This window comes from Taudactylus pleione, unplaced genomic scaffold (genome assembly GCF_031769625.1).
Source record: "Taudactylus pleione unplaced genomic scaffold, aTauple2 ptg000536l, whole genome shotgun sequence".
NCBI lineage: Eukaryota > Metazoa > Chordata > Amphibia > Anura > Myobatrachidae > Taudactylus > Taudactylus pleione.
Window position 1 is genome coordinate 3,101,765 of NW_028284938.1, and position 25,782 is coordinate 3,127,546.

The 25,782-nt window shown below is 41.3% G+C and overlaps 1 protein-coding gene and 1 pseudogene across 2 annotated transcripts in view; one reads left to right on the forward strand and one right to left on the reverse strand.

The window, feature by feature from the left end:
• RFTN2 (raftlin family member 2) overlaps positions 1–25,782 on the forward strand; it is an 80,832-nt gene that overhangs the window by 10,829 nt on the left and 44,221 nt on the right. The window contains exons 2-4 of one of the 2 annotated variants that reach the window (XM_088451046.1): positions 12,055–12,238; positions 16,053–16,164; positions 20,433–20,507. In XM_088451046.1, the coding sequence (XP_088307172.1) occupies positions 12,055–12,238; positions 16,053–16,164; positions 20,433–20,507 (371 nt within the window). The remainder of the gene's footprint in view (positions 1–12,054; positions 12,239–16,052; positions 16,165–20,432; positions 20,508–25,782) is intronic. The other variant, XM_088451048.1, reaches the window with a different exon arrangement.
• LOC148501017 (5S ribosomal RNA) lies at positions 911–1,029 on the reverse strand (annotated as a pseudogene).

Sequence of the window (25,782 nt, forward strand, 5' to 3'; positions counted from 1 at the left end):
AAAGACTTTTAAAAACGTTGATCGGTGCATGCACCTCCTACCTCCTTGTCAGTATAAACAATGTCAGCGTTCCTTACTGGTGTGTCGTATCTTGCCTCCTTGCGGTTACTCCCCGGGTCCCGTTGGAGATGTTGGAGACCCGTCCTGGGTGGGACCTGTGATGTAGCAGCCGGGGAGATGGAAATCTTCAGCTGCTGTAGAGGGATGTTACCGGCGGTGTGCGTGCACCTCTGTGTCACCGTCGGCTTCCCTCTTCTGGGTAGTGTTCCATACAGGGGGCGTTTCCTACGCGTTTCGCCCGTCCAATCAAAATGCGGGCTTCGTCAGGGCTGTGTGTGCGTGTCCTTTGTTTGCGATTTCTTTATATAGGGCTTTCAGCTCCTCCTCTTCTTTTTAACTCCTTCGTTGCTCATACTGCAGCAACATATAGACGGTGGTGAGTTGTGCTATATTAACATAAGAAACTTGAAATAAGTGTATTCCACAGTGAGGCTGAAAAATGTTTCATATAGATACAAAGTTGGTTACAATTTGTAAATCTATATTACAATAAAGATGAAATTGAAATGAGAGTTTAAAGGGAATATTTAGCACTAAGATCTAATAGGGTAAGTTGGAACATGGAAGGTAAAAGAATTGCAATAATACAGATAAGCGGTGTTATGAATTATAAAATTCCTTATATGGACGTGGTAAAGTATTAATGTTTCTATTTATAATAAGTATTTTTCTCTTTTAATGGATTCTCTATTAATTAATTGTTTCTAAATGATTTAGTTCATCCTTTTTCTTCTTGATAAAGTTAATTTATTGATGAAGTTAAATTATTGTTCTTCGGGCCCTTACATGATGATTGTCTTCTGGCATCGTACTTCCACATTAAGGGAGCAAATGACATCATATTGAGGTTGAACTACATAACCTGATGTTCATGTGAGGTCTCCCATCACATTACTTGTCAGGCCCTACCCTGTTTTGCTTCCAAGTTCGGAAGTGGTTGGGCGGTGGCAGGGTGGTATGTAAGTAGTGACCTCTAATGTGTCCCTTATCTCCCAAATTAAAATTTCCGTACTGATGATGCTCATAAATACTACTTTGGGCCCTCTTATCTTAATCTTTTAGGAAATATGAGAATTCAAAGTCGATGTTCAATCCTCTTGGTTTAAGCGTCTTGAGTTCATGAATCCATTTTGCTTCTTCTTGCGACATAATCTTTATATAGTCTCCTCCCCTCCAGGGTTTGTTTATTTTTTTAATAGCATGAAAGTGAAGTGTGCTTGGGTCCCCGTTATGGACATTTTTGTAATGGTTGGAGACACTGTGGGCCTCAAATTTCTTCTCAATGTTGTTGATATGTTCTTTAATTCTTATGTTGAGATTCCTTTTAGTGCGGCCTATATATTGTAGGCCGCAAGGGCAAGTCAGAAGGTAAATCACCCCTTGGGTATCACAAGTCATGGTTTCTTTAATCTTGTAGTGCTTTTTCGTGGTATTTGATGTAAACTCACACACTGATGAGGTCTGTTTTTTTCCGGTCATTTTACATGCTTTGCATCTGTTACAATAGTAAAATCCTGGGTTCCTTTTTTCCAGCCAGGTGTTCCTAATACTTTTATTTTCTTTTTTTGGCTTTAGGTAACTTGTGGTTATTTTTTGTTTTAAATTCGGTGCTCTTCTATAAACGAATCGAGGTTTCTTCTGTAAAAGATCTTTCAGAATGTCATCTTTCGGGAGAATGTGCCAGTGTCTGCGAATAATTTTTTCTACATCTTTAAAGTGACTATTAAATTGAGTGATGAAGAAGGGTCCTTTTTCTTCCTTTCTTTTTGGTTTTTATTCAAGGAGAGTTGTTCTTTCTGTTGCTTTGGCCTCCAGGAGTGCTGTTTCTAGGAGTTCTGGATCATATTTTTGGTCAATAAATTTATTTTTCAAAAGATCTGTCTGTTCTTCGAATACTTCCATTTTTGAGCAATTACGTCGTATTCTTTTGAACTGGCCTCCTGGGATGCTTCTGATCCAATTCCTGTGATGATTGCTTGTTGGGGGAATGAATTTGTGCATATCCACTGGTTTAGTAAATGTTTTAGTTTGTATTGCGTCTTGTTCTATGTAAATGGTCAAATCTAGAAAATCTAATGAGTTGTTGCTCCAAGTCGTTGTAAATTCTAGATTGATATTATTTTCATTGATATACTTACTGAACATTTGCAGTTCTTCCAAGCCCCCTTTCCAGATCATAAAGACATCATCTATATAGCGTTGCCAAACCAATATGTATTGATTGAAAGGGTTCTTGTGCCATATGGTATCATTCTCCCACTTTGCCATAAACAGGTTCGCATAGCTAGGGGCAAATTTCGTCCCCATAGCTGTGTCGCAAACCTGTCTATAGTGGGAGCCATTAAACCAAAAATGGTTATGTGTTAGTATGAATGTTATACTTTCGATCACAAACTTGATCTTTTCTTCCCAGGTCAAGTTCCATTATTGATTTTATGGCATCCACACCTTGTTGATGGTCAATGCAAGTGTAGAGGGATTTTACATCGTATGTGACCAAAAGGTAGCCTTCTCTCCATGTGGTCTTGTTCAAAATCTCCAAAACTTGAGTCGTATATCTTAAATAACTTTTTTGTTTGATGACTAGTGGTTGTAATGTTAGATCTACAAATTCTGACAATTTGGTGGTGAGTGAGCCTATTCCCGAGACTATAGGAAGTCCAGGTGGGTTATTGCATGTTTTGTGGATTTTTGGAAGGAAGTAGAATACAGGCATTCTTGGATAGTGTTGCTGGATATATTCAAACTCTGTTGAAATAAATAAATTTTTGTCCTCAAAATTCTACACACAATACCCCATAATGACAACGTGTAAAAAGTTTTTTTTTTAGATTTTTGCAAATTTACATAAGTATTCACAGCCTTTGCAATGAAGCTCAAAATTGAGCTCAGGTGCATCCTGTTTCCACTGATCATCCTTGAGATATTCCTACAGCTTAATTGGAGTCCACCTGTGGTAAAATCAGTTGACTGGACATGATTTTGAAAGGCATACACCGGTCTATATAAGGTCCCACACTTGACAGTGCATGTCAGAGCACAAACCAAGTATGAAGTCCAAGGAATTGTCTGTAGACCTCCGAGACAGTAGACTACTTTTTGGGGGGCACTGCTTAATATGATAATTGAATAATTTAAAAAATAACTTTTATTACATAACTTCTAAAAAAGAAGACAGACTTTGCATTGTGTTGTGCAGTGTTGTTTTGGTAATATATCGATGGGATATTTGGTTATATAAAGAGAGTACTTTCTCCAATCAGCTATTGAAGGACATTTTGGAGACATATAGTGTCCTATGATTGTATGGGGGATTTCCTATATGTGCAATACACGTGTTAATCAATATGTTCTTTTTACTCATATATTTACTCAATGTATCAATGGCAGGAAGTTATTACCAATGATATAGGAGACCATTTTTCAATCGATATTTAAAAGTTTGAGATAACTACAGTCCTGCGTTTAGACGGACCACAATTCCTGACATATATGGTTCATGCACTTGATGTATATGTATTCTTTACTGATTAATTGTTACATGACAGATGAGTATTATTAATTCTGGCTCTATCCTTGCTGTTTTCTGTGTGGTGTTATATTCATCAGACACATTATTGCTATTATGCTTGTGGTCAATTAAATCGCACAGAGAGATCACTTTATAAACAATATGATGCAAGTCAGTGCAATTGATTTTATATAGGTCATTTTTTTCTATATTCCCTTAATTGTAAGGGTTAAATATGTGTTTTATGTATGTTTGTATGCAAAGTCTGTCTTCTTTTTTAGAAGTTATGTAATAAAAGTTTTTATTAAAATTATTCAATTATCATATTAAGCAGTGCCCCCCAAAAAGTAGTCTACTTTCTCTTGATTAGTTTATAGCAAGTCTTTCTTGACTCTGGGGAGCACCACCAACATATAACAATTGGGCCCACAGGGTGTTAATCAAATCATTATAGTTGGTTTAAGAAAATTTGTAACTACCTTGGTTCAGGGGACCTGAGTGTAGGTTTTCAATACCAGTCTAGTGCGATTCCCACCCCGTGGTATCTCTCTTAGGTTTAGACCTCCGAGACAGGATTGTCTCGAGGCACAATTCTGGGGAAGGGTACAGAAAAATATCTGCTGCTTTGAAGGTCCCAATGAGCACAGTGGCCTTCATCATCCAAAAATGGAAGAAGTTCTGAACCACCAGGACTCTTCCTAGAGTTGGCCGGCCGTCTAAACTGAGCATTCGGGAGAGAAGGACCCTAGTCAGGGAGGTGACCAAGAACCCGATGGTCACTCTGTCAGAGCTACAGCATTCCTCTGTGGAGAGAGGAGAACATTCCATAAGGACAACCATCTCTGCAGCAATCCACCAATCAGGCCTGTATGGTAGAGTGGCCAGACGGAATCCACTCCTTAGTAAGAAGCACATGGCAGCCCTCCTGGAGTTTGCCAAAATGCACCTGAAGGACTCTCAGACCATGAGAGACAAAGATTGAACTCTTTGGCGTGAATGCCAGGCGTTATGTTTGGAGGAAACCAGGCACCGCTCATCACCAGGCCAATACCATCCCTACAGTGAAGCATGGTGGTGGCAGCCTCATGCTGTGGGGATGTTTTTCAGCAGCAGGAACTGGGAGACTAGTCAGGATAGAGGGAAAAATGAATGCAGCAATGTACAGAGACATCCTGGATGAAAAACCTGCTCCAGAGCGCTCTTGACCTCAGACTGGGGCGACGGTTCATCTTTCAGCAGGACAACGACCCTAAGCACACAGCCAAGATATCAAAGGCGTGGCTTCAGAACAACTCTGTGAATGTCCTTGAGTGGCCCAGCCAGAGCCCAGACTTGAATCCAATTGAACATATCTGGAGAGATCTGAAAATGGCTCTGCACCGACGCCTCCCACCAACTTGATGGCGCTTAAGAGGTGCTGCAAAGAGGAATCTGCAAAACTGCCCAAAGATAGGTGTGCCAAGCTTGTTAAATTAGCAAAAATCGCAAAAAACTTTTTACACGTTGTCATTATGGGGTATTGTGTGTAGAATTTTGAGAACATTTCCATTTTGGAATAAGGCTGTAACATAACAAAATGTGGAAAAAGTGAAGTGTTGTGAGTACTTTCCGGTTGTACTGTAGGTATTCTCGTTTTTGTAAACAGACAGGTTGGGATTGTATTCTAACAACATTGTAGGTGTAAATATCAGAAAAATATTATTAGCATTTGTGTTTCATTCACTTCTGCAAATTATGAGGAGGTTATTTGAATTGAACTTCCTGCCCTCTTTAGTTTGTAAAAACTGGTTCATTTATACTGTATGTTTGGCTAAAAAGATGAAGACTTTTGTACTGTCTCTTGTCAGGAGGATATTGACTTGTGCCTACATTGACCTTGGTTACGTTTACTTAAAATGTTGCAATGAAAAGGTTTTTCTTTTAAAATAAAGGATATCTGTTTTATTCAGTGCGTATGAGGAACTGCTTAATGCCAATTTATCTGTATGCTATCGTATTAAAGATGGATAGTAATCAGTCTAGAATTCTTTGAACACTTTCCTATAAGCATCAATGGAATAGTAAAAACATTGGAGGTAATTTATAAAGAGCAAATGGTCCCATCATGTGTCACGATATGCCCAAGTGCCACTAAATTTCTCCTCAGGGGCATGGGTTTGTCGAGCACAATGGTGGCATTTGAGAAGGAATTAAGGTCAGCACAGGCTGAGGGGAGGGACTCACACGCTAAGCGAGGGCTTCCTCACTAAGCAGTGTTTTTCTTGCTTTGCATGGGGGCTTATGCTCATAGAGGGCGCCTTCATGTTACAGCCCATACTTTTAGTGGGACCCATTTCGCGCTATCATGTTAGTGCCCTCCGAACAATGCAATAAAAAACACAAAAAAGTTACCAATCCTTTTCCTCATGATATTTTAAGTCATAATTGAGAACAAATTATATAGTACTTTGGGCGAAAAAACTGAACATTTTAATCCAATGAAAGTGACAGGAGATTGGATATTGATGTGTCATTTACACATTTATAGTGTGAACCTCTCAAAATGTTTCTGCCTCCCATACAGCACTTCTAGGGGGCAGCATGAGGAGTAGCCCTGACAGCAGTGGCTGGTGTGTACATTTATGTGTACTGGGTGGACCAATTAGACATACCACAAAAAATCCAAGAGTGTGTGCATTTGGTGCACTTCATAAATGAAGGCTGTTAGCTTTTTGAAATATAATGCTCTTAATTGGCAGCTTTTCACACTATTTCAAGGAAGGAAGAAAAAATCATGCCAACACTCATTCAGTTTTCTTATTTACCTTGTACCACAATGAATGCCAGGCACTCACATGGCAGAGCTATGACATTGTGACAGAGTGGTTCTCTCCCACATTCTGAGGAAAGGGTTAACCTCCCTGTAGCCAGGGAGGAACCACACTTAGCTCAATTAAGACCAGCTAAGGTATAAAAACCTGGTAAGTTTAGTTAGTCAATGGAAATGTGAGGGAGAGGTTGCACCTTCAGCAGCTCTCTCTGTGCTGGACAATCTAAACAATGACTGTGATAAGAATACTCTGCTCGTTTGAACTGCTGTCTCATGTAAGCTGATTTACTGCTCATGAACCGTGTTTGCCTTATGTAAGAAGCCACTACACTGGCTATGCCTTTTCAACTCTGGAATAAAAAGCTTACTTGTTTGCAACACCTCAGTCTCCTATTGGTCGTCTCAACTTACCCGCTACAGACATCCAAATTGTATTGTCAGAATTTGGTGTAAAGAATGTGAATCCATGAATCCACTCTGCCTTGTGTCATCAGTTCAGGTTGGTGGAGGTGATGTCATTTGGTTGAGGAATTTCTTCTTTCACACATTTGGCCCTTTAATAACAAGTAAGCATTGTTAAAATGCCACGGTCTACCTGAATATTGTTACTGTCCATGTGCATACCTTTATCTCCAAATTCTACCCATCTTCTAATTGTTACTTCCAGCAGGATAACCACGGCCTGGCTACTAAAAGGGAGATTGGCCAGGCACAGGGGTGTGACCATGCCACTTGGATAAGGATGGGGTGGAATTCTTCCTCTTTCAATGTTGGCCTAGGCCCGCAGTAAGCTTGGGCCCAGATAATCAGTTCCCTCCACCACCAATGATAACTCATAAAACACATGTCATTTGAAGCTATTCCATCCGGGATGCGGTCAATATCCCGACTGTAGGCATTCCGGCGCTCAGGATGCTGATACCGGAATCCCCATATCTGTCAGAATCCCGGCACCGGCATCCCAACCTCCGGAATCCAAAAGGTAAGTACTGAGGTTAGGAGGTGGGTTAGGGTTAGGCACTAAGGGGGGAGGGTTAGGTTTAGGGTGCGGGGTGGGGGAGGTTAGGTTTAGGCACTAGGGGGAGGTCAGGTTCAGGCACCGGAGAGGTTAGGGTAGGGAGAGGGGGAGGGTTAGACTGACAGGTGTTGGTATCCTAACCCTGTCGGGATGCTGGCATCCGGATTCTGACTGCTGGGATCCCAAGCCCCAGCATCCCGTACCCTTCCCGATCCATCCATATAACAAATGTGTTCAGTGTGCCGCAATGGCCTCGGCCATCACCATACTATACAATAAAGCACCTTTGGGATGCGGCAGAATGGAAAATTTGCAGCATGAATGTGCAGCTGACATATCTGCATCAACTGCATGATGCTATCATGCCAACATGGACCAGAATCTTTAAGGAATGTTTCCAGCATCCTGCTGAATTAATGCCACAAAAGGGGTGGTTAATGTGTACTACAAAAAGTGTACCTAATAAAATGGCCTTTGAGGGGCTCACGTTGAGATGGGTAGAATTTGTGTCCAAATCGCAAGTGCTGGAAGGTCACCAAAACGGCCGTTGGGTTTTCCAGAATGCTATTCATGTGAGTATTGCTTATGTTGCAGACAACAATAGAATAAAATGTTGTGGATTATTTTTTAAATTGTGTTGGTATGCTGATTTTCTGATGATATACTGGGATTTGCGATGTACAGATTACATTATTTTGTCAGGTATCCAAGTTTAATGAGCCTATCTGTATTGTGTGATTCTTGTTGGTCAAAGTTTTATATCGCTATTAAGGATTTTCGGAAGCAGTTTAAACTTTATCTATTTCTTTGTGTAATGAAATGGAAAACTATATGGTTACACTGATCAAATGGTTTTTACATTTTATTAAAGCATTATTACAAACTAACCTGCAATAATATCTATGAACAGTGGGGACTTTAAGAACATGCATTTCCTCAGTAATCTTTAACTATTGATTACTCCAACATGATTAGCAGACATCGATTTTTACAGATCCTTTATATCAGGGATGGGGAACGTCAGGCCCGGGGGGCCATATAAGGTCCGCAGAATCATTTGATCTGGCCCTTGGAGCTTTTTTCTGCTAGCCTTATCTGGCTAGCAGGGTGCCTAGAATGGCACCCTGCAACCATAATCTATGCAGCAGTGCCACCTGGAGCGTCCTTAGGACGTTTCAGATGGTCACACCGCTGCCCTTACAGTTCCCGGAGCATCCTCAGGATGCTTTGGGCATTGCTGTAGTCACCCGTAATTGTGACCCCACCCCTGTATGATGTCACAAGGAGGGGGCATGGCCTGCACCTGGCCCGCGAATAATGTATATATCAAAATGGCCCTCAGCAAAAAAAACAGACAGAGAAAATTACTCCGGAGCTTAATAAAAAATAGATATATGGACTTAAATTTAAATAGATCTCAGCTGCAGAGAGTTTGGATGGGTCTGTGAAAAAACTCACCCTGATTAGAAACACAGAAAAAGAGATTGATATATATATAGAGAAATCTCTGCTCTAATAGAAATCAGCCACAAGATGTGAAATGGCAGATAAAGCACAGCAACCATTAATTGCGTAAAGATTGTTCAGGACTCGATCAATAAAACATAGTATATTTAATTGTACACATAATAAATAGAAAGTAAAAATCACACATATATCACATAATACATATAGTAAAATACATGTTGAGATAACCTAAAGATTAATTGCAGTTTCTTAAATTACTATAATGCACAGCACCTCATACAATAATTATATTAAAGATATCTCAATATGTTAAATGCCACTATCCCTTAATTGAAATGTCCTAATACCGTCCGTATTCTAGCATATAATAGAAATGTCAATGAGGATTTATCCTGCTATTCAAACAGGTGAATGATTATCCTCATATATGCATGATGGGTTGAAAACTTCAAATGTCCTGTAATGATATTCAGTTTGTAAACTGGCCAGTTCTAAACAGCAGCTAGATTTATGCTCACCCCACTGGTGTGCTCAATATCCACAGGGCTTCCTGTTTGAGCTCCGGCTGAAACAAGCCTTGAATTGAGTGTCAGCAACAGCCTTCCTTCCACTAAGGAGATGTCCTGCAATGTAGCAGCGGCCGCACTGTGAAGATACTCTGTAGCGATAGCCCCGGCTGTATATAGGGGCGAAACGCGTCAGTGGGATCCCCAGCCACATTGTTGTAGTCCAGGACGTCCAGCAGCTATTGACTCAACCGCCCAGGATGCTGGTGTGCTGATCATGTGATCAACGCTATCGCTACAGTGTATCTTCACAGCGCGGCCAGCGGGGTGAGCGTAAATCGAGCTGCTGTTTAGAACTGGCCAGTTCACAAACTGAATATCATTACGGGATAGTTGAAGTTTTCAACCCATCATGCATATATGAGGTTGTTTGAATAGCAGGATAAATCCTCATTGACATTTATATTATATGCTAGAATACGGACGGTATTAGGACATTTCAATTAAGGGATAGTGGCATTTAACATATTGAGATATCTTTAATATAATTATTGTATGAGGTGCTGTGCATTATAGTAAATGAAGCAATTGCAATTAATCTTTAGGTTATCTCAACATGTATTTTACTATATGTATTATGTGATATATGTGTAATTTTTACTTTCTATTTATTATGTGTACAATTAAAAATACTATGTATTATTGATCGAGTCCTGAACAATCTTTACACAATTAATGGTTGCTGTGCTTTATCTGCCATTTCACATCTTGTGGTTGATTTCTATTAGCGCAGAGGTTTTATATATAGAGATTTCTCTATATATATACAGTCAGGTCCATAAATATTCGGACATAGACAGAATTTTCAGATTTTGGCCTCTATTCACCACCACAATGGTTTTGAAATTAAACAAACAAGATGTGCTTTAACTGCACACTTTCAGATTTAATTTGAGGGTAATTACATCCAAATTGGGTGAACGGTGTAGGAATTACAATGGTTTCAATATGTGCCTCCCACTTTTTAAGGGGCCAAAAGTAATGGGACTATCAACTCAAAAGCAATTTCATGGACAGGTGTGGGCTATTCCCTCGTTATTTCCTTATCAATTAAGCAGGTAAAAGGTCTGGAGTTGATTCTAGGTGTGACATTTGCATTTGGAATCAGTTGCTGTCAACTCTCAATATGAGATCCAAAGAGCTGTCACTATCAGTGAAGCAAGCCATCATTAGGCTGAAAAATGAAAACAAACCCATCAGAGAGATAGCAAAAACATTAGGTGTGGCCAAATCAACTGTTTGGAACATTCTTCAAAAGAAAGAACGCACCAGAGAGCTCAGCAACACCAAAAGACCCGGAAGACCACGGAAAACAACTGTGGTGGATGACAAAAGAATTATTTCCCTGGTGAAGAAAAACCCCTTCACAACAGTTGGCCAAATCAAGAACACTCTCCAGGAGGTAGATGTATATGTGTCAAAGTCAACAATCAAGAGAAGACTTCACAAGAGTGAATATAGAGGGTTCACCACAAGATGCAAACCATTGGTGAGCCACAAAAACAGGAAGACCAGATTAGAGTTTGCCAAACAACATCTAAAAAAGTCATTACAGTTCTGGAACAACATCCTATTGACAGATGAGACAAAGATCAACTTGTATCAGAGTGATGGGAAGAGAAGAGAAGGAAAGGAACTGCTCATGATCCAAAACATGCCACCTCATCAGTGAAGCATGGTGGTGGTAGTGTCATGGCGTGGGCATGTATGGCTGCCAATGGAACTGGTTCCTTTGTATTTATTGATGATGTGACTGCTGGCAAAAGCAGCAGAATGAATTCTGAAGTGTTTCGGGCAATATTATATGCTCATATTCAGTCAAATGCTTCAGAACTCATTGGACAGTGCTTCACAGTGCAGATGGACAATGACCCGAAGCATACTGCAAAAGCAACCAAAGAGTTTTTTAAGGCTAAAAAGTGGAATGTTATGCAATGGCCAAGTCAATCCCCTGACCTGAATCCAATTGAGCATGCATTTCACTTGATGAAGACAAAACTGAAGGGAAAATGCCCCAAGAACAAGCAGGAACTGAAGACATTTGCAGTAGAGGCCTGGCAGAGCATCACCAGGGATGAAACCCAGCGTCTGGTGATGTCTATGCGTTCCAGACTTCAGGCTGTAATTGCCTGCAAAGGATTTGCAACAAAGTATTAAAAAGTGAAAGTTAGTTTTAGGATTGTTTAGTTTGTCCCATTACTTTTGGCCCCTTAAAAAGTGGGAGGCACATATAGAAACCATTGTAATTCCTACACCGTTCACCTGATTTGGATGTAATTACCCTCAAATTAAATCTGAAAGTCTGCAGTTAAAGCACACCTTGTTTGTTTAATTTCAAAGCCATTGTGGTGGTGAATAGAGGACAAAATATGAAAATTCTGTCAATGTCCCAATATTTATGGACCTGACTGTATATCAATCTCTCTTTCTCAGCAGAAAAAAGGTTCCCCACCCCTGCTTTATATTACTGCACATAATACTCAATCAAAAATGCTTTATATTATTGCACATAATACTGAATAAAAAAAAAATATATGTTTTGTCTGAAAAGATCACACAACTTCAATAAGTCATATTGCTCACTTTATAAAATAATGAATAATTTTTGCTTATTTATCCTTAGCATCACTGAATACCAATGCCATTAGGATTAAATCATTGCTTGACATTCCAAGCAAAGTGGAGGAATACTACTTAAGAGGATATATGGTTGCCGCTGTCCATCCAATTATTGTGTCTAGTGGTGGTAGAAGGCACTTACCCATGTGTTACTTGTATCGAGTAGTACTATATCGACTTAAATTAAGGTAAGACATTTTTCAACATCTCTTTATTGCTGTTATCATTGCTCTGCATGCATATGGTTATTGCTTATGTTATGACATATTTTACTAATTAAAGCTCAAAAAATGACTAAACAAGAAATATGAATAACTTACCATTGAAAACCAGCATGATATTGTGCTACTAAATTGGCTTTTCCTGTTCACTTTTGAATAACTTCATCTTAAATGGTGCTTTTGTATGAACTTCTCCCACAGGACCCTGGCATAACCTGGTCACAGCAGCAACAGCTGGGATATCATGGCATTCTATATCTTCACTAGAAACATGGGCTATATCATGCATGTGGCACCTAACTGGATTATCTATTGTTTCTACTGAATCAAATGCTGGATTAACTTTAGCCACAGGTTTTAATTACCTGTAAATACTTGGTACTTGCAAGGAAAATGCTTCTAGTAATGGCTGGAGATCCTCGAGGGGAGATTCCCACTAAGGGACAAATTCAATTAGAGGCGAAAAGCAAATGTACAAATGTGGGGACTTGGCTCAGAAACCTTTGGACACTAATTAGGCAAAGAAATAAAAAAAATTATCTTAATTCCCCCCCAAAAAAGGCGTAATTTTTGGGGCGAAAATTTAAAAAGTGTTGGAAAATGGGTAAAAAGTAGGGGGCCAGGTATTTTTGGGGGGCTATAAGGTTGAGACAGGTGTTTTTAAGATTGCAGGAAGCTGCAGCGGGTGTATTTTTGAGATTTGTTTTTAATTTTCACTTTAGAGACACCAAAATATACTAGTATCCTTTTACGGCTTTTCGCGGCTAATTGAATTTGCCCATAAAGCTCAATTTTCTGAGATGTAGATTTTAAATTCCACTATTATTTTGCTGCATTAATTATCATAACCAAATTAGTCTAAATTTCATGAAGATTAAATGTTCATTAAAATGCACCATTCATGGTTAGATTTGTTTCATGTGTTGTATTCCTATAAATTGATTCAGTATACCTGTTTTGGCCACCTCGGTTTTCCTAATAACAACTATTAACAATTTTCCATTTAGAAACACTTTCTTTATGCCAAATACTCACTAAAAGTTATCCACCTGCCTGTGAAATCTTTACTACATCAAATTGAACAATTGACTCTGGTACTTAAATTCTCCTGTTGCCCTTCAACCACAGCTATCTTGAATTTTGTCTTGGGCAAAGCAGACTAAAACAGCTTTTACACTTAAATCCCGGTCGACGCCGTTTACACTGAACGCGGGTCAACCTTGTTAAAACCGATGGGAGAGTAGGCAGGTATGTGCTAGGGTGATGAAGACTGCAGGAAAAAGTTATTTTTATAAGACAGAGACCTATTTATTAAGCTGAGGTTCAGGCGAGTCAGCTTGTGAGTTTGTGGCTCAAGCTACGGGATAGGTGGGTGGGTAATCAGTGGCTGCTGCAGCGATGGCTGGTGAGGGTTCTCTGTGCTCAGTCTGCTGCTGCAATGGCTGCATGTGCTGTCTCTCTGCGGGGCACTGACTGATGACATCATCAGCCAATGCCCCAGAAGATCCAATCATAGTAATCCGGGTCAGGACCGTTTCCACTGACGGGTCAACTGACCCGGGTTATTGTCTTGTAGCCGCTTCCACTAAGGTAATAACCCACAATAACCCGAGTTTTTGCTCTGGTGTAAAAAAAAAAACCTGGTAATGTATGGGAACAAATGACAATCTACCATTTGCATCCAAACTAGGGATGTGCAGGCTTGGATAAATTCGGATTTGCACGCCGGGTTCAGATTTTTCACTCCAAAAATTGGGGCTCAGAAAGAGGCAAAACGTCATCTTTCATTGGCAAACATCATCATTCCTGGACTTTTGTCCAGGAATGATGATGTTTGTCCATGAAAGATGACATTGTTTTTTTTTTAGGGAAAATCCAAACCCGGCGTGCAAATCCGAACTAATCTGAGCCTGCACATCCCTAATCCAAACACTGGAAAATGGATGCAAAAAAATAATCTGGCAAATTGGTTAAATCCATTGGCTCTGTGGATTACATGAGTTTATACAGGCGAGTTCAAATCATATGTGTTTTTTTGGAAATTTTGCTGTAAATCAAGTTGTGACATTTCCAGATATCCATTAATATTTTGGATTCTTTATCAATAAATGTAATTGGACCTTGCAATTTATTGACTCATGTGCCTAGTTTGCATTGTGTTTAGCAGTATTTTCTGTTGTGTCTACTGTTTAGAATAGTACTATCCCGTAGCTTGAGCCACAAACTCACAAGCTGACTCGCCTGAACCTCAGCTTAATAAATAGGTTTTGTAGAGAGAACCTACTGCTGATCTTCAGGCTTGTTACTACATTTTAGCTTCAGTAAGGTTGTTTACTGCACTATACATGCACGTTAAGTAGAATGAAAATACAGACCCCTACTTGGATGCATGACAAACACAAACCCTCAGAAAATGCTGTAGCACTGTATTTCTGATACTTGGGGGTTTAAAATAAAAACAAGAATGAATTACATGACAATACAACCTCCACTTCCCCTCCCACTTTGTTCCTGTATTATAAAGACAGTTGAACCCCTGGCATTTTCATCCTGAAAACGTTAAAGTTTGGTACTCTCGGCACAATGAGAGCCTTTCTGGACCCACACAGTGTGACCTTGAAAGATCCATTCTGTGTCCAAGATGCCAAAAATAAATTGTAGGCTGAAACTGGTCAAAAAGAACTCCGGAAGAAGTTTTTGAATGCAGCTGTAAAATTGTATTGGCTATATAAAAAAATTACAATTCACAATTCATTATAGAGCAGCTTGGTTGGACACAAATATTATATTCAGGGGAAAATGCAGTAATTCTGGAGAAGGTTTACAAATGCTTGATTTTACAGCTAGTGTGGCAAGTCAATGAAGAGGGCATTATTAATATTTAACAAGCTAATCTCTGCATCATACAAAGTGCAGGGTATGCAATAGGCACGTCCAGTGATAACAGTAAGCCGTTAGAATCATCAGTAGTGCTTACTCGCCTGAGCTAAATGGGGTATTTTTTTCTGGAAGTGTGCACCATTCCACAGTCCAAGTACGCTCCTTTGCGGAGCAATAGAGTAAGTCTGGAAGGCGGGAAGAGTGTCTGAGAGGCGGAGAAGAACCTAGCACCAACCCTGGACATACAGTAAATGCACACATTGGTTTCCTTATACACTGGACAGTGTATGTAATACAGTATTAATACTTAACACTATACTGTAGATGGTCTATATTATAGGCTGTAGGGGAGAGTCTAAAAAATTTTTCTGTATAAAAATATTTAGCTTATATAAATAGTGGTCAAGAAAAGGTTGAACATCTCCAAATAAATATACATGCATAATATAAGTATAACCAATAGGAAACAGAACTAAGCCTTCTAAGCACACACTCTCTCACATCATTTTAAGACGCATGTCTCTTCTTGCTGACAGTTGCTTTCTGGTCTCTCTAGTCCAGTGCACTGATAGAGTTCTCAGATCCACACAATGCAGGCTTGGTAGATAAAGCTGATACCAATGGACAAACTCAGCAGCTTTTTCCATCCCTTTATAATGCATGTACTAGTAGCTGCATCTCTAGTGATATCTATTACTGCTTTTGTGGACATTTTGTCAGCCGCTGGCCAGAAAGGGAAGGGTGTTTCGAACAACTGGATACCCCTCCCCCTCTTGCAATCGCCTATGTTATATTATAATATATTCTTATAATGCGAGTACGAACAACGATTATTACAGTGCCCAAGTTCACCACCTTTTTTTACAAGGAATAACAAAGACCACATTATTTTGTCTTTTAGTCAAAAGCATACTGTGTCCACAGGACAAAAGCGTGCCAGCCTTGTTATTGAGGAATGGATGTCAATGTATGAAGCACTGACAAATGAAGGCTTGAAGATTCTACTACAAAAAGTAATACCCTTTGTAAATGTTCCTTGTATTTGGTGACTGTTAGTTATTAGGAGTTTGATTTAATTTGCTTTTTTTTGAATTAGCAAGTGCAATTTACAGTACATGGGTATATTGGATTAATGAAGTCCCAATGGGACATCATTAATTCAATATGGTAGCAGATGAAATAAGAGTTTTGTTCCATACTTGCAGAAGAGTAGACCACATGTTGTCTTGCAGCCAGATGGAAATTATCCTGCAAATTTCTTGTAGGCATCATAGGGGCTTGATGTAAAAATGTGACTCTGCCACGGGAAAAAGTACATTTTGAACAGACTTTTGCCTTATTGCGCAACAATTACTATTGTTTGACTGAATTATTATACATTTTAATTGAATCCTTATAAGCCAAGATACATTACAATAAAGGGCAGCCACTATTTTCTCAGCAAATTACCAAACTATGAAAAAAAGATTGTTGCAGTGATGGCCATAACAACCTCTCTTCTGTAGCCGAAATCTTTACCGCAACCTTTCTCCATTTCACATTGTCAGGCTGATTCTGAATTGCACGGATCTGTCTTCACGGACACAAACGCCAAGTTTATGCATACAGCACGTGCGCAGAAGCGACTTTATGCATTTTTGTGTGTGCCTGTCCTATTCTGAGTTGTATGCTTAGTGGCCGATCTGTCTTTCCATGAAATTTGGGGTGGGAACTGCGGAATCGGTTGGAATCCTGACAGCGGCTGCCCGACATGGGTGAAAATCCAGATCGTCCCTAAGGTAAGTATTGACTAACCTAATTCCCTCCCCTAACCCTAACCCTCCCTTAGGGGTGCCTAACCCTAACCTTCCCCCAGTGCCTAACCCTAATCCCCCCTCTAAGTGCCTAAACCTAACCCCCCTTCCCCGCCGCCTAAACCTAAGTCCCTCGGGGGGGTGCCTAACTCTAACCCCCCCCTTCCCCTAGCCTAAACCTAACCTTCTGGGGGGGTGCCTAACCCTAAATCCCCCCCGGGAACCCCAAACCTATCCATCCCCCCCACGGCTATCCGCATTCGGCGCCCGGCGTCCCTTCGATCGGGATGCCGGGTGTTGGTTTCCCGGCGTCGGTAAAATGACAGGCGTCTAGATTTAGACACCTGTCATTTAACCCTCGCTGGGATTAAGCAGTCGGGAAGCCGGCTGTCGGGATTAGGTCCACCAGCTTCCCGACTGCATACCAGAACTGCACGGTGGCAAAGTTATCACACAGAACCACCCTGACCCTGTAAAGAAGGGAAGCCTGTTTCTGATAGATTTCTTGCACCCAGCATGGGGCTGGTACAAGTGCAGATACTAATGTTGGCAGTTGCAGCTGATGGTGTAAATCAATGGGTGGCCCTGGTTTCTGCTTGCACACACATGATTTCTTGTATTAGTTGAACAGATACTTTACCATAAAGCAGTAAACCAGGCTTCTGCAGCTGTCTTCAAGTACAGTCACTATTTGTGTAACTCTGAATGTGTCCAGGCGCGGTGTAAGAGATGAGGGGGTCCATGTGCAGACTCCATGCGAGCCCCCTCCTCTCCAGCAGCACTGTAGTAGACTATGGGTTTGTGCCAGAGTCTACTGCACATGTATTTGTCTCCGGGAACATGGCACCTGTGCTATTTTCCCGGAGACCTCTCTATTGTGTACATGCAAATTTCTGGGAAAATAGCCGCCGCACCATTTTTCAGATGATTTCTGTCTGCAGTGACTGCCAACAGGGGACTCTAGAGATATAAGTATAACACTGAGGAACAAAAACAAAAATATTTTTTTTTTCTTGCCAAGGAATTAAGATAGGTTTGAAAGTACTCACAGGTCCTATTTTTGCATTAGATCTTTGCTATAGCTGAATTGATTCCAGTTTTCAAATTAATGAAAAATTATAAAATTCAATTATTTTCTCCATTTGAAGTACCTTACTAGACTACGCCTGCTTTATTTAACAGAATCAACTTATTTTTGCTTTTTTAAAAACTGCCCTCTTTCAACAATAACAAGAATTTTTTTTTTTGTGATAACGTAGCTGATAGTCATGTTTGAGACACATAATACATTCAAATCTCCTCACTAACACTGGGAGGAGGCATGGCAGTGCACTGCTAAGCCAGCTGGGATATCCTCAGACCACTGCCACGCCTCCTCCCAGCATACAGAGAGGAGCAACACATAACACATTCATATCTCCTCACTAACACTGGGAGGAGGCATGGCAGTGCACTGCTGAGCCTGCTTGGACATCCTCAGACCACAGTCATGCCTCCTCCCAGCATACAGAGAGGAGCAACAGAAAGAGCCGAGTGACGCAGTTAGCACACCTCCTGTTCCTTTGTTCAGCCTTCTCTCTGTCCCACTACAACCAATTTCCTGCCGTTTGGGGTTGTTTTGTTCAGTATGTACTCGGCTGTTGTTGGGGGTTAGCACTGAATGTGTGAAACAAAATGTTTTTGTGGTAAAAATTTGTTCTTCTCGGAGATGGTGTACTAACAACCCTGATGTTTTTTGTTATATTTGTGGCAAATATAGTGTTGCAAAAGAAAGAATAAATATAACTGTATTCGTAAAACAAGCGTATCAGGCTTATTTTGGATGTCACATAAGCCAACAAGTCAAGATTTGAGTGCCTCACAAAGTTTGTAAAACCTGTGTGGAATTACTTCGCAATTGGAATAAAGGTGATCGAAAAGGACTTAATTTCAGCATACCTATGATGTCGTGTGAGCCAAAAGATCACTTGAGTGACTGCCATTTTTGTGCTGTAAATGTGAAGGGTATGAATCGATTTAAGAAACGCAAATGGGAATACCCAAGTATGAATTGTGCAAAACAACCGATAACACATAGCGAAGATTTACCTGTACCATCATTCAGTTCTTTGTACAAAGTTGAATGTGATGATGTGGAAATGTTAATTTCATCCAGTGCAAGTGACAACACAGATGAAAGTGAGTTTGATGAAAGTTCCTCCAAACAAATTTTCTCAAAAGGAACTAAACAATTTTATTTGTGACTTGAATTTATCGAAAAAAGGAGCTGAGCTTTTAGCATCCAGACTTAAAGAAAAGCACTGACTTCAGCCAGATGTTACTATAACGTCGTATCGAATAGAGAGCAAGTCATACTGCCGTTGTTTAGCTAAGATAACAATCTTGTGTATTGCAACAATATTCTGGAACTTCTCCAGATGATGGGCTTACCAGAATATCGAGCAGAAGACTGGCGGCTCTTTTTGGATAGTTCTAAAAGGAACTTAAAATGCATATTACTGTACAATGGGAATAAATTTTCATTGATTCCTGTTGGTCATTCGACAATACTTAAGAACCGTATGAAAATATCAAGTTAGTCTTAGAATAAATTGCTTACTTTCAGCATCAGTGGTCTGTTTGTGTCAATTTAAAAATGGTAAACTTTCTTCTTGGGCAGCAAAGTGAATATACTAAGTATCCTTGTCACATATGCTTATGGGATAGTCGTGCAAAATAAAAGCACTGGCAGCAAATTGTATGGCCTCCAAGAGAAGTTATAACTGTAGGAGAAGCCAACATCATTCATGAGCCCTTAATTGACAGGAAAGAAATCATACTGCCGCCTGTCTATTTTAAACTGGGTTTAATGAAACAATTTGTAAAAGCATTAGACAAGTCAGGTGATTGTTTCACGTATATTTGTCGAACATTTCCATCTCTTAAGCTGCATACACACACAGCTATTTTGTAAATGAACGATTTTAGTAAACGATTTTCGTTCAGTTTTTCAAGGGAAAAATGAACGAAAATCGTTTACTAAAATCGTTAATTTACTAAATGTAATGAACAATTTTTATGAACTACAAACGATTTTTGCATATTCCCTTAATGAAAATCGCTGAGTTGGTCAGTCTGACTGAACTACAAACTACAAACGTGAACGCGCTTGAACGATAATCTTTCATCGATTTAACTTCGAAAGTGAACAAATTTTTCAATGATTGAACAATAACAATATAGTTTAACGATAATCGTTCAAAAAATCATTGTGTGTATGCACCTGAAGTATTGAAAAATTAACGATAAGGAATTTTGATGGCCCACAGATACGGACTTGTGAAGGTTCCAAATTTTGCCACATCTATGACTGAAACTGAATCTGAAGTTATTTGTCTGTCATTCAAAATTTTTTAGGAAGACAACTATCATGAGTTAGTTCACAACATGCTAAAATGTTTAGAGAAAGTAGGTGCCAACATGAGTATTAAAGTACATTTTTTGTACAGCCATTTAGATCACTTCCCGTCCAATCTAGGAGTATAAGTGAAGAACAGGGTGAACGGTTCCACCAGGATATTCAGGTAATGGAAAAAAGATATCAAGGAAGGTGGGATCGTCACATGATGGCCGATTACTGTTGGAGTCTGCAGAGGGACTGTCCGCAACAAGTATACAAAAGAAAATCCTACAAAAAATAGCTCATAGCTTCCTAACACTTATGTATGTAATTATCCTGTGTTTTTTTATAACATTTTACAAATCAAATTTAATCAGAATAAAAAATATCTTTTGAACTATTTTTAACATTGTTTAATTACATTTTTCATAAATATAAAATTTATATACATATCTCAAAAACTAGAGCTAATTGAAAAATAAGCATGGCATATTCATGATCAGCAGCACACAATTAATCAAAATCGATTCTTAAATCCCTGGCAACAAATTGACTGTTCCCCAGTGTAATATAATATTGGTGCAGGGTGAGCGGTGTGGGCATCGCACACCCTACTCCCATTATAGATATGCCAATGCATGTTTCTCTTGTCCCCACGTCTATTGCTTTCCATCTTCCCTCTCTCGCTTATTTATTATTTTTCTTCCTGTATGTCTGCCTGTATTGTGTTATACATAGAATTCTGTATTGTGTTGTACATATAATTCTTAGCATTCATCCAAATTCTGTTATGAAGAGCTTTCAGTTCGGCCACAGACTTTCCTAAGTGGGATAAACATTTTTTTTTTTTTTTTTAAACAGCTTGTTTGTACAATGGTTTCAGTACATGAAGCATGTCTGAGAAAGGTTAAAAAAAATATACTTGTTCCTTAAGCAATCAGCACAGACTATAGGGGAACAATAAAAGCAAATTAGTATTTCTGCTAAAAAAAAAAAATTTGACATGAAATTGTAGCAAGTAAAGGGGCCTATCCATTACGCGACCTGAAAAACTGAACGTCTAGCATTCAGTCCTTCAGGTCGCCTGGTGCGGTGCCCGCACTGAACAGCGTTCACGGAACATCTTTCAGTGCAGGATCCCGACCTCCCTATCTGCGATTATGTGGAACCTGGCAACCTGTCGTCAGGTTGACCAGCATGTTCAGCAGATAGTCGGGGTCGGCAAGGACCCAGCGTGCACGCGCATCACTGGTCCTTGCCGGCTATCCATTAGACGACTTTCTGAATGATGCGTCCAAAACCTCCTGGTTTTGGGTGGATCGTTTCAAAAGTCGTCTAATGGATAGGCCCCTTAACTGCTGGTTTCAACATTTATATTGAAGTTTGGAAAGTCTTCTTGGCTACAGAGAAACTCTTAATAATAAAATAAATACAAATCATTGTTAAGCAATACAAGTTTGTTTAATTGCATTGTACTCGAGTCTAAAGCTGAGTACACACTACACAACATTGTTAATGATTTGGCCGATTCCAATGCATCAGAACGACAAATCGTTAATATCGTGCAGTGTGTATGTACTACATCGTATAGTGCACGCTCCCGTGGCATCAGCCGCATCGCCTGATCTTTTGTACATGCAGTCAAATCAGGCGATGTGGCTGACTATCCCATGCCGCGGGAGCCGGCATATCATGTAGTCTGGAAACGGATCACTCATTGTGTACGGACCGCTCGATAAGTTGTATTTACGAAATACACGTACTTTGGTATCATGTCTCGTAAACAAATCAACTTGATCTAACTGATTTGTCTTTGAAGTAAATTTTTTTTAGTTCAGCGTGCCTATATGCTTGCTACATTACGGTGGCAGTGGGGCTTAGCTCTATCTGCATCTGCAAATCTGCTTAGACTGACAGATAAGTATTGTTGCAATACAATATTTTCGTAGCTTGACTGCGGGAATGAAGATAGCGTTTGCTCCCAATACTCGGGTTGTGAAGGGGTATCCTTTTGGATCCGTTCGCCGAATGCCGTGGCTTTTGTGTCCCTGTGTGACCTGTAGGCATACTTGCCTACTTTTGAAAATTAGTTTAAGGGAGAAAATTTACGGTAATAGCAAGTGGTGTGATGTATGAAGCGTGGCGTTGAGGGGCATGGCCAGCACAGCCCAAAAGACGTGTCTAGATCCCCCTGTGGTTGTATCTATTGCCAATTGAGTGTGGTCTAGACCAAATTAAATTACAATGACTTTATGTAAACACATGACACCGTAAGGGGATGCAGTCTAATTACCGGTGGGCGATATTCCGCCTGCCGATATCCCGACACTGCAAACCCGACAGGGGACTAAGGATAGGCATCGAATTCCCGGCGTCTATCATTAGCCCCACTATGAAATCCTAACACCCGGCATACCGAACGAAGGTAAGCTGAGTGGATTTGGTTCTAGTCGTGGGGGGAGGGTTAGGTTTAAGGTCCCCCAGGAGGACTTAGGGTTAGGCAACCGCTGGGAGGGTTAGGGTTAGGCACCACTAGAGGGGGTTAGGCACCTCTCGGAGGGTTAGGTTTAGGGTGTGGGGAGGGGGGAGTTAGGGTTAGGCACTAACGGGGGGGGTTTGGGGTTAGGGAGGGTTAGGGTAGGGAGAGGGGAGGGTTAGTGTACTTACCAGCCCCAGTCGGGATTTGGCTCCTTCTGTATTCCTCCTGCAGGAGGAATATAAACAGCAGAGAGTAGATACTGTGATACATATAGTATTGTTAGGATACAGGCTGTTTATTGGATCTTCAGGGTGAGCCTTTGTGTTGATGTCACTTCTGGTAGTATCACACGAGGTTCACTAATTGGGGTGACTGGCTGGTATTTAAGGGGGCAAAGTCACAGCGGTGATTGTTTAGTTCTTGCTGGCTTGCTGTCTGGATCTGTAGTAGACCGAAACGTCATATGGATATGAATTGATGTGAATAAAACTTTTTTCTTCTTCTTTTGTAAGCCCTGGAGAGTGCACTCTTTTTACTTACAATTATATAATTGTAACACAGGTAGGGAGAGCTATAAGGTTTTTCAGTTAAACTTACCAAAGTACCATCTTTGTATCTTGGCTCGGGGGAATGGAAGTTTCCACGGTTCCCACAACCATGGGGAGGTAGAGTTGGAGGCTGCTTGCTACACTGCCTCGGGCAGGTGGTCAGAGCCGGAGGATGCTGCTTACCACACTTAGGGGGGGAGAGGTGTTCGGAGCAGGATGGAGGAGGCTGGTTGCTACACTGTGCGGTGGGAGTGGGTAGGTTGGAGCTGGAGGATGCTGCTTTCTACACTTTGGGGGGAAGGGGTTGGAGGTGGTCGGAGCCAGAGAAGGCTGCTCACTACACTGCCGGAGGTAGGTGGTTGGAGCCAGAGGGAGGGGACTGTAATGGAGAGGGAGGATTGCGGGTGGGGGTGCTGATTCAGAGCCGGACGCTATTTGCGAACGGTCGTTCTGAAAAAGGTCTGGCTATTTAAATGAAGTGCTCGCTCTTTGCGGTCTGTTAACGCCTCTAAGTCTGAACGAGCGAACAAAACCTGCGGCCACTATTTTGATAAAAACGCCCCCTGGCCGTTGGCATCATACGTCATCTCCGCTATTTATTAGATTAATCGAGTACATCGAAAGGCATCTGAACTGCTCGCAGTGCTTGTTGTTGGATTTTCCTACCGCAATCATGCGAACAGTTCAGGCTAAGAAACAACCAAGTGACGTGGTCGATGACGCTGCTTTGTTAATTATGCACACCCTTAAAACGCCCGTTTTGACCTTTTGGCACGCCTGCGTTCGGATCATCACTCCCCGTTTTCAAGCACCTTCCCCTGTTACCACCCACAAACGCCTCATTCTGTCACTCAAATTATCAGGCATTCGCTATTTTGCGAACACATGAATTTCGACCGCACTGACTGGTTCGCGCATGCGTATTACGAGCCGTACGCATGTGCAGTTGTGCGGACATCGCTCGGAGCGAACGAGCGGCTCTGAATCAGGCCCTGTGTGTGCACAAACCCCGGAGCGAGAGAGAAATTCTCTCGCTCCGGGGCTTACTACAAAGGGGCGGCTGTCGATGGCTGTCGCACCTTTTTATAGAGGGGCGGGGGGGTGGCTTGCCAAATGGAGGTGTTCCTGATGGAACGCCTGCCATTTGGGGGTGGCCCCACTGACATCACTCGGGCTTGCGGTAGACGAGACCCTACCACAAGGGTCTCGTCGCAAGCCCCGATGGTCTTGACCATCGCAACCATCAACCTGGCTGCTCGCTAAAGCTGTGTGTGTTCACCCACAGCCTATCGAGCGGCCAGGAGCATTTTGCGAGTGCCTCTGAAAGAGGTCCTTAGTCACAGTGGTGTGAATGCAGCAGCTCACACTGACTTTGGAGGTCTGGATTTTGAGAGGTGGGGGATCAGACCACCCCTTGGAACCAAACAGGCCCTAGGTGGGTACCTAGGTTGCTTAATGGTAAATCTGGCACTGGCTACGTGCACAATTTCCAGGTGTCCACAGCTACATAGAAGGCTGTCAGCCACCGGATGGGCATTGGATAGCTGGCAATCACCGAAAACCGGCAATTTGATGGGAAAAGTATTTCCATTGGATCGGAACATTGAGCAATGCAAACAATTGTTTTCCGATGTCCATCCCTACTCTATACCAGGGGTAAACAACATTTTACCTCTTCAATTGCCAGACTTTCAACAATACAAGCCAAAAGTTTACGGAGTGCCACCTTTACAACAGGGTCGTCGCGATGCGGTAAGTGGGCTCTGCAATGCAGGGAGGCACCATTTGCTGAGATTCTGATACAAATAGCGGCTTGGTGGCTCCTTCCCTGCAACTTGGAGACTGAGGGCCTGATTCAGAGCCGCTCGTAAGCGGCCGCTCGCTCTGAGCGATGTTCGCACAACTGCGCATGCGTATGGGTCGTAATGCGCATGCGCAAAACAGTCATTGCAGTTGGAAATCGTGCGCTCGTAAAACAGTGAGGGGCTGCTAATTTGATTGACAGAATGTACCGTTTGTGGGTGGTAATGGGAAGGTGCTTGAAAATGGGGGAGTGGAGATCCGAACGCAGGCGTGCCTAACGGTAAAAAGGGCGTTTAATGGGAGTGCATAATTATTAAAGGAGCGTCATCGACCATGTCACTTGGTTGTCTTTTAGCCTGAACTGCTCGCAGTGATAGCGGTAAGAAAATCCTACCACAAGCACTGCGAGCAGTTCAGATGCCTTTCGATGTTCCCGATTAATCTAATAAATACCGGAGATGACGTGTGATGCGAACGGCAAAGAGGCATCTTTAAGAAATAGCGAGTGCATTTTTCAGACGCTCGCTCAGACATAGAGGCGTTAACACACCGCAAAGAGCGAGCGCTCAATTTTAATTTCTGGCCCCTTTTTCAGAACGACCGTCCGCAAATAGCGTCCGGCTCTGAAT